The sequence below is a fragment of the Gossypium raimondii genome, chromosome 13 (genome assembly GCF_025698545.1).
Source record: "Gossypium raimondii isolate GPD5lz chromosome 13, ASM2569854v1, whole genome shotgun sequence".
In the NCBI taxonomy this organism is placed as follows: domain Eukaryota; kingdom Viridiplantae; phylum Streptophyta; class Magnoliopsida; order Malvales; family Malvaceae; genus Gossypium; species Gossypium raimondii.
The window spans coordinates 23,693,930-23,703,059 of record NC_068577.1 but is presented as its reverse complement, the minus strand read 5'-3'; the positions used below and the strand labels follow the sequence as shown (position 1 = coordinate 23,703,059).

General features: G+C 34.6%; 1 protein-coding gene across 1 annotated transcript; it reads left to right on the top strand.

Annotated features, from left to right (window-relative positions):
- The first annotated feature begins 566 nt into the window (after positions 1–566).
- Positions 567–1,586, top strand: LOC128036156 (uncharacterized). Its single transcript, XM_052627048.1, has 2 exons — positions 567–866; positions 1,224–1,586. Exons 1-2 carry the CDS (start codon positions 567–569, stop codon positions 1,584–1,586), a joined length of 663 nt encoding a protein of 220 aa, XP_052483008.1.
- Positions 1,587–9,130: the final 7,544 nt, after the last annotated feature.

Here is a 9,130-nt window from a genome sequence, read left to right as displayed (position 1 = left end):
ACTCGATGGATTGAGCTGCTCAAAGATTATGATTGCACATTGAGTATTATCCTGGTAAGGCTAATGTGGTGGCCGATGCTGTCAGTCGAAGAGTGATGACTAATTTGAAGGCGATGTTTGCTCGTTTTAGTTTATTTGATGATGGAGGTCTGTTAGCTAAGTTACAAGTTAAGCCGACTTAGATTGATTAGATTCGGGATAAGCAGTTAGGGGATGAGTCTCTGGGTTTGCGATTTCGTCAGCCTGAAAGTGGCAGTACTTCTGATTTTGGGCTGAATAAGGATAAAGTTCTGTCTTTTCGAGGAAGAATTTCTATGCCAAATGATTCTAATTTGAGGCAGTCGATTTTGAAGAAGGCGCATAGTAGCCCTTATGCTATGCATCTCGGTGGTAGTAAGATTTATTAGGATCTCCGTGAATTATACAAGCGACTGGATTTGAAACGTAGGATTATGGATTTTGTTGCTCATTGTCTGACGTGCTAGCACGTTAAGGCTGAGCACCAGTTACTTTTGGATTTGCTCCAACCCGTTAAAAGTCTCTTATGGAAATGAGAACGAGTGATGATGGACTTCATTAGTGGGTTGCCCTTGACACCCACTAAGAAGGATTCTGTTTGGGTCATCGTGGATAGATTGACCAAGTCCACTCATCTTATTCTGGTTCGGATGGACTACTCTCTGCAGAAGTTAGCGAAGCTCTATATCTCTGAGATTGTAAGACTGCATGGGGTTCCTTTTTCGGTAATTTCTGATAGAGATCCTCGCTTCACTTCTCAATTCTGGAAGAAATTGCACGAGGCTCCGGGTTCAAGATTGGACTTCAGTACTGCGTTCCATCCTCAGACCAATGGTCAATCTCAGAGGGTGATTCAGATACTGGAGGATATGCTTTGAAGTTGTGTAATAAATTTCTGAGATAGTTGGGAGAATTTTTTGCTACTAGTTGAGTTCGCCTACAATAACAGTTTCCATGCTAGCATCTAGATGGCACCTTACGAGGTTTTGTATGGTTGTAAGTGTCGTACTCTGCTATGTTGGACTGAGTTAGGTGAGCGTCGGGTTTTGGGTCTTGAGTTGGTTTTTGAGACTGAAGATAAGTTTAGACTGATTCGGGATCGTCTAAAATTGACTTCAGATAGACATAAGTCTTATGCAGATTTGAAGAGGAGAGATATCGAGTACTCTGTGGATGACTTCATTTTTCTTAAGGTTTCTCTATAGAAGAAAATTCTAGGATTCAGTCGTAAGAGCAAGTTGAGCCCTCAGTTTGTTGGGCCGTATAGGATTCTGAAGTGTATGGAACCGGTTGCTTATCAATTAGAGCTACCTCCAAAGTTAGTCTATATCTACAATGTGTTTCACGTCTCGATATTGAGGCTGTATCGGTCTGATCCATTTCACGTTGTTTCTATTGAGGAGATCGATATTAGACCAGATTTAACTTTTGAGGAGGAGCCGGTTCAGATTTTGGATTGTGATATTAAGGTTTTGATGAGGAAGTCCATACCGTTAGTGAAGCTTCTGTGGCAAAATCATGGCACTAAGGAAGCCACGTGGGAACCTGAGGATTCGATGCGTCAGTAGTATCCTTATATGTTTTGATCAGGTAAATTTTAAGGTCGAAATTTCTTTTAAGGGGTAGAGTTGTAACGTCTCGATAAATTTATTTCTGTTTCTGTAAATTCTGACACAACTGTGTATATGTTTCAGTGGTTAAGTGTTCTAGGTGTGTGCGAGAGGTCTTGGGTTTAAGTCCCACTTTTGCAAAGTTCATTATTTTAGATCCAAGCCTTACCCTTATTGTGTGGTCTTATATAAAACTTTCTGTTAATTCATATTAGAATGAGCCTGCTAGTTCGAGTGGTACGGGGATTAGTGTGTTGGAGGTCTTGTGTTCGAATCCCCGCATTACCAAGGGTGTTAATTTTTACTCGGTTGTGTGATAGATCTTTGGTGGAGCTGAAATTCTGTGGTAGTAGTGAGTTAGTGGGAGGAAAATAAGGGATGTGGGATATCTTTTATTTTATTCTTTCTTTTTCAAAATTTCTCTCTTTTTTCAGAAAAGAAAACTGACGTCAATTGTATTTGCTTTCCTCTGCTCTTTTGTTTTTCTTTTCTTTTGCTACTTCTCTCTATTCTATTTTGATCTGTCATCGAAACTCTGTATTTTGCTTTCCCTTAGTTGTTTTGTAAGTGGGATTCTATTATTTCTGTAGTTTTTGATTTCCAAATTACCGGTTGGGGTTTTATTTTTTGTTTTGGCAGTAGTGAATCATGTAGAACAGGGCTCTCTTCTTGCGGAATTGTAGTCGAAATCATTCAGGGTGTTTGGGTAAGTATTGAGTGCTTGAATTAAACTATTTTCAGTTTTGTAGTTTCGATTTAATCATGAATTAATGCTGATTTTGATAAGTTTGGTTTTTCGATTTTAGGTGTTGTGTGGCTCGAAAGTGTTTTTGCATCAAAACCGTAACATGTGTGTTCCCAAAACACAGAAAAATAAACTTCAACGAAAGCCAAAACATCACACTGTCGACGTCACACGAGCGTGTGCCTGGCCATGTGTGAGACAAAACCGTGTGTTTAATGAAGGCATGGTCGTGCGTAAGACACGGCCATGTGGTGGTGTGGGTGTGGCCGTGTAGGCCAGACGGGTGTATGGCCCACATGGGCGTGTGGGCCCACACGGGCATGCCATACGGGAGTGTGGGTTTAGGGTCAGGCCGTGTGGGCCACACGGGAAAGGCCAATCTGGGCGTGTGGGCCCATACCGGTATGTGGGCCCATAAATCTGAAATTTTCTCTAGGGTCGTACGGTTCGTTTCAATCAACCGTGTGCCAGCTATAGGGTCGGTAAGGGCTAAGCAAACCCTAAATTATGTAATCACATATTTTGATAGTCTGTCTTGTGTAGGATATTGATGAGTATATCTGTTCTGATTAAGTGTATATATATGATATCTGTTTATGAACATGTTATGCGTGATATTATTGTATCTGTTATTTCTGTATCTATGACTTGGGTGGGTTTTGTATATGTGGAGAAACTGATTTTTACGGTGACACTTCACCTATATTCTGGCAGCTTGACTGCACGTTATCTCTAATGTGTCGCACCGACACTATATGGTGTGCAGGAATAGGTGGGTGTTTTTAACCCCACATGGTATGATGGGATGGTCGGAGATGGTGTGTAGAGGATGGGGGTAGGATTCTACATATATGTATTGCTTATTTGACTCTGTTATCTGTATCTGAAAAGGACATGAGTCCGAATCTATATTTGACTGTATATGAAAGTTCTGTGTGTTTTGTATGTCTATTTCTGTTGGGTTACACACTGAGTTTCCAAAAACTCACATCTGTTTGTTTGTTTTGTTCAGGTAATCCACAAACTTAGGCAGATCTGTGTGACGGAGCCTCACGGTGACCACGAGTTCGTAAACTGTTTAAGTTTATGGTTTTTATTTTAATTTAAGGATTATTTCTAGAGTTTTGTAAAATTGGAATCTCCAAACTATTTGGTTAAATTTTTGGACTTGGATTTTTGTTTTAACATTTTATTTGCGACGGATATCTAAAACCATGGTTTTTACTAAAACGAAGGTTTCCAAAAATAACGAATAGGCTTTTTAAAAACAATGTTTTTAAGACTTCTACTGTAAATCACGTTTTGGAAAATAAAATAATTAAATAACGCTTTTAACAATAGATATAATCGAAAAAGAGTTATATAGCTAGAATGGTTTATCGTAACGGCTCCGTTTTCAAATCCCTTATTTGTGACATCTCCAAATTTGGCCATAACGTCTAGGCCGAGTTTGGGGTGTTACAAAATTCTTACATGATGATCCACTTATTAAAATAAAATTGGACCTATAGTTTAAATATTTTACAATTTTGGCCACTTTGATAATTTGTCTTGATATTCAATTGAATTACTTTCCAAACTTTGGGATGGGCTTGTGGACATCTTAATGGACCATTTTTTCAATAACTTGGTCTTGTGATCCGTTTGCTCTCAAAATTGGCTCGTTCAAGCTCGTACATGAAATCAAATGTGTCTTGGCTGCAAGATTCGATTTCTGGGACCAAGATTTCTAAGATTTGAATTCTTGATTTTCTTTATTCTTGAAATTGTTTGAAACAACAAAATTGGGCCAAGATTTGATTTCTTGATTTTCTTGGAAACAAGAAAGTGAATTTTGATTTTCTTTTTCGGTCGTGTGTGCATCTAGGGCCTTGGTAACGAAGTCTTGGATGGTCCCATTCAATCTTGCTCGGATTTGCTTGGCCTTAGACCTCGTTTTTGGGCCTTGAGGAAATTTGAGTCCATTACGTTCATGAGCCTGATTTCGGGACTTGAGACTCAAACCAAATTATTTTTTAAAATTTCACTATTATAAATATAATATGCGTATATCTACAATATAATTAAAATATATGCTCAAATTATTACAATTAAGAATTAAACTAGTATAAAGCACCGCAGATGAAAAATTCGAAAGAACTTAATGAAATTCATTCATAGCATACGCACATGTTAACATTGAAGACCACAGACTGCATTGCGAATAAAAGGAATTGAATTTACATGTTTAAATATCTAAGGTCTTTGCCTTAGATAGAACTGTCAATGACTCATTGGATTAAGTGTTACCCTTTTTAACGTTTGTTTGTGAAGCCTAAAATATTTGTTAGTTGGAGAAAAGCCAAATTTTATTTTAAGGGATTGAAATTAAGTTATAAATTTTAAGAGAGTAAATTATAATTTTAATAATTATATTAATTTATTGGTTCATAATTTTAAAGAAAATAAATTGAAATTTTATCATATTAGGGAGTTAGAATGCAATTCAACTATTATATTAACTTATAATTTCATATTTTAATGGAATTAAAATTAAGTCCCTACCATTTTAGGGCCAAGGCCTCTATTTATCTCTTGGCATTGTCCCTATATACTAATAGTGTATCAAATAATTTAGGGTTACATTATTAGTGAAATTTCTTTACTACACGAATAAAGTTGCAAGACACTTGTCCGTATGGTAAAAATAAAAAAGATACAAATATAAAAATTATTATTAAGAAAAATAGACATGTGGTAGTATTTTAATATGAATTGCGAGTTAAAATATTTAACCCGCAATATATCAAATACTAACTTTTGTATCATTCATTTAATTTTGGTTTGATTTAAAAACTATAATACTATTTATCTATAATCTTTAATAATTTATGGGAGAATATTTGATGCAATCGTCGATTGCATAAATCCCATGCACCATTAGTGAATAAGAATATGAGGAGGACTTATAAATAAATATTACTAACTTTATTTAAACATAATTAAAAAATAATTAATTATAAAGAATCCTAAAACCCTACAACCTAAACACAAGATCTTAAACAAAATAAATCCTATGTACTAGCGATCGTAAAGGTTTTATTAACAAGCTAAAAAATCAATTAAGCCATTTTAAATTTTAAAATTATTTAAAATCATAAAAATTATTTAAAAAGTTATAAATTTTAAAATTATAAAATTTTATTAAAAATAACAATACCGACCCATTAAAATCTAATGGTTATAATATTTTAGAAAATTTGAACCCTACTCTTTTATCGGGTTGGTACTGTTATTTTTTAATAAAATTTTAAATTTTAAATTTGTTATAATTTTTATGAAGTTTGTTTATAATTTTTAATAATTTTTAAAATTTAAAAGGGTTTAATTGATTTTTTTAATTTGTTACAAAGGGCTTTTTTTACTCTTTAGCCTTATTAGTTTCAAGAAAAAATTCTAGTTTACTTCTAATAAAGGAGTAGAAGTCAAATTGAATAAATGTGTAAAGATTGGGGACTAAATTTATTATTATACCTTATATATAAACATCATATTTTAGCGGAAGGGTTGTTCATTCACTTAACTAACTTACAAGAGTTTATCTACACATTTTTTAATAAAGAAGCTAAAATGCAATCTAAGGTATATTCAAGGGTTTTGTGAACATTGATAATTTTTAGAATTCAGACCAAATTAATAGAATATGTAAATTAATTAAAGATTTCATAAGGTTTAATTCCTATCATTGTTTGGATTTGTCGTCATTATCAACTGTTACCTTTGCTAAGAATCGGTAAGTGCGTTCGTTCCAATGATTAAACCTCATATTTCTGCGATGTCACCATTCCACATTAATTTTTCGGTTTAATTAATAAATTTTTTTATCTTGTCAAATCTTTGATAATCTTTTCAAAATCTTGATACTAACCGTTAATTCATGTGTAAATGTCGTTTGAAGGACCAGATAGAGGTGAATCAGATCAAAATAGAGTGTGAGGAACATCGATAGAGTGTGAGGAACATCGATCAGACCCGAGGTGAATGGTATGTGTTCTTTACCAAGCGAATCGGGGAAAATCTTGTGTAGTTTAGGGCCACGCAGTCTCTCACACACGTGTGCTGACCATACAACCATGCACGTTTGTTATTTTAGGATCCTTCATTTCTTACACAGCCATAGTCTATTACACGGACTTCCACATGGTCGTGTCTTTCTTGTAGGGTAAAGTATCATTATTCACATGATCGTGTAACCCTTTTATATGGCCTCAAGCCTCTCACACGGCCTAGCCACACGGCCATGTGGCTCCTGTTTTACAATTTTACCCAAAATTTGGTGATACGTTTAATTTAGTCCTTTTATAGTCCTTAAATTGTTTTTAATGTTTTTATTCACTAAATTGAGTCCCTGATATTCGTATATGTTCGAATTTAGGATTTAAAAAATTAAATTGCTACTGTTATATGCATGACATGTGAATGATACATGCCTATTGTCATTGTATTTCTGATAAACTATTAATGCAATTTCTGCTTTTGTCTTACTGATTGCAAGTTAAGCATGCCCATTGCTATTGTTGAACTGAATACATGTTAATGTTTACTATTTCTGTATTGTTACAAGCATGATATTTTGCATTGCATGGGGTGGGACGATATGAATGGAGAAAGCACCATCAGTTTATCTGCAAACTTTTTATTTGAAAATACTTGTTCCTAAAAATCGAGTTAGAAGAATCGAGTTTGTGAAAATCGAGAGTGGTCATGCCCCAATCTATAAGGTTATCTTCGTGCGTTTGTAAAATAAATGAGGGTTTGAAACGGATACTGAAATTAGGGTGATAAATAATTAATTTAAAGTATTAAAATAATATAATCAAGTTTTATTATATTAATTAATCTAAAATGAAACTTGATTACGAGGTATAATTACAAAATAGTGTGTTTTAATTGAGTTAAAACCTAATTGGAAAATGGGTGAAATGACTTAAAATATTAATTATGAAACTTGACTATGAGTATTAATTATTATATATAAACTAAAGTGGAACGTGATAGGAACTATAAATTTAAATAAGTTCATAAAAAATTGAGGCCCAAATACTAGAATTTGGGATAGACGTGATAGGAACTATGAAGGGGCGACAACCCTAGTAGGAATACTAGGGGTGTGTTGCCCACCCTAATCCTACTCTAAGTAGGGAGTGTTTTTCTATTTGAAATAAACTTCTCTAATTCAATAAAGTTCTACCTTCTCTCCATATAAATAGATGACACCGGTAGGGCTATTTACACATCTTTCAGATATCGTTATTCTACCCAAAAATAAATAGACTTTTATTCTCTAAGAAATAAATATATTTTCTAGAATAACGATTCTACTAGTTTTTATTTAAAAAGAGAATTTTCGTTTTTACCCCAAAAGAAAATAAAACTATTTTTAGTTTTTGTGTTTGATTCTATTTGATCAAACCCACGTTCGATGCAATTTGTGGTAAAAGAATAGTGAAGAATGTCGTTTGGTTGAATGATGGGAACGGCAATGATTCATCTATCCAGAAATACAACTATGATTTCGGTCTAGGGTTTATTTCTACAAATATTATAAAATGAATCAACTTTCAAAATTTTATTTTCTGCTATGCAAGAAAATCATTTTCAAACCAGATTTTTTCCAACACCTACACTACGAGAACCTCCAAAGTTTAGGGTGAACGTATTCCTAAAGTTGGTTAAAGAAGGTGGTTCACAATGCCTTTGACAATCTAAAAAGTACAATACTAGTAACTGCCAAGAATTTCCTAGTAATTATCTATAGTATACCTATTCATGGGCTGAGCTACCTGCCCAAGCCCGAAGGCCCATCCAAAATTTGGGAGGATTTGAGTAAAAATATTAGGCCCAAAAAATGGGCTTGGGAAAAAAATTAGGTTTGTTTAAAACATGGGCCGGACTTGGGCTTGAACTGTAACACCCCAAACCCAGGCTAGACGTTATGGTCGAGTCTAACGTGTCACATTGAAGTGTCTTTCAAAAATTTAACTCGTTGGTAAAAGTTTGTTTCTAAGCTTACCATAAACCCCTTTATTAATTACTTAACAAATCAACTATAAAAAAGTTTGTCTTGTTATCTGATATTGTTTTAATATGTTGGTCTAAAATTGTGAAAGCTTTTTAAACTCTATTGTTTAAAACTCGTGTCTTTGAAATCAGTAATTATTTTTTTAAAAGTCTTCTTTTCCTATCTAGCTGTTTAAAATATGTAAGTAAAAGCCCAATTAAAAATTTAAACCAACTCTAAGGCCTTATTACAAAAACAAAACCCAACTTGTAATTTAAATTAAAATAAAAGCAAGCGTGAACAGCAGCAGTCGTGTGGTCACCTCCGAGTCTCTCGCAGCACCGAATCGCCTAAGGCTGAGGATTACCTGCACAGTTAAATGGAAAGGGTGAGTTTACAAAACTCAGCGTGTAATCCCCTAACAGTCAATCAGTAGTCATGCAGTACTAGTCTCGGCCTGAGTCCTATACAGTAACAGTACAGTGTGGGCCTTAGCCCAAAACGGTAGCAATGTGGGCCTTAGTCCAATACAGTAATAATATGGGCCTTAGCCCAATACAATAACCAGTACAGTGCAATAATGCAACCCATCCCAATCCAGCCAACACACCAGACCATGTGGGGATAAAATCGACCCACCTAGCCAACACACCAATATCGCAACAAAGCTGCCAGTAATAGAATCGCAGTGAAACTGCCAGTAACAGTATATGTCGC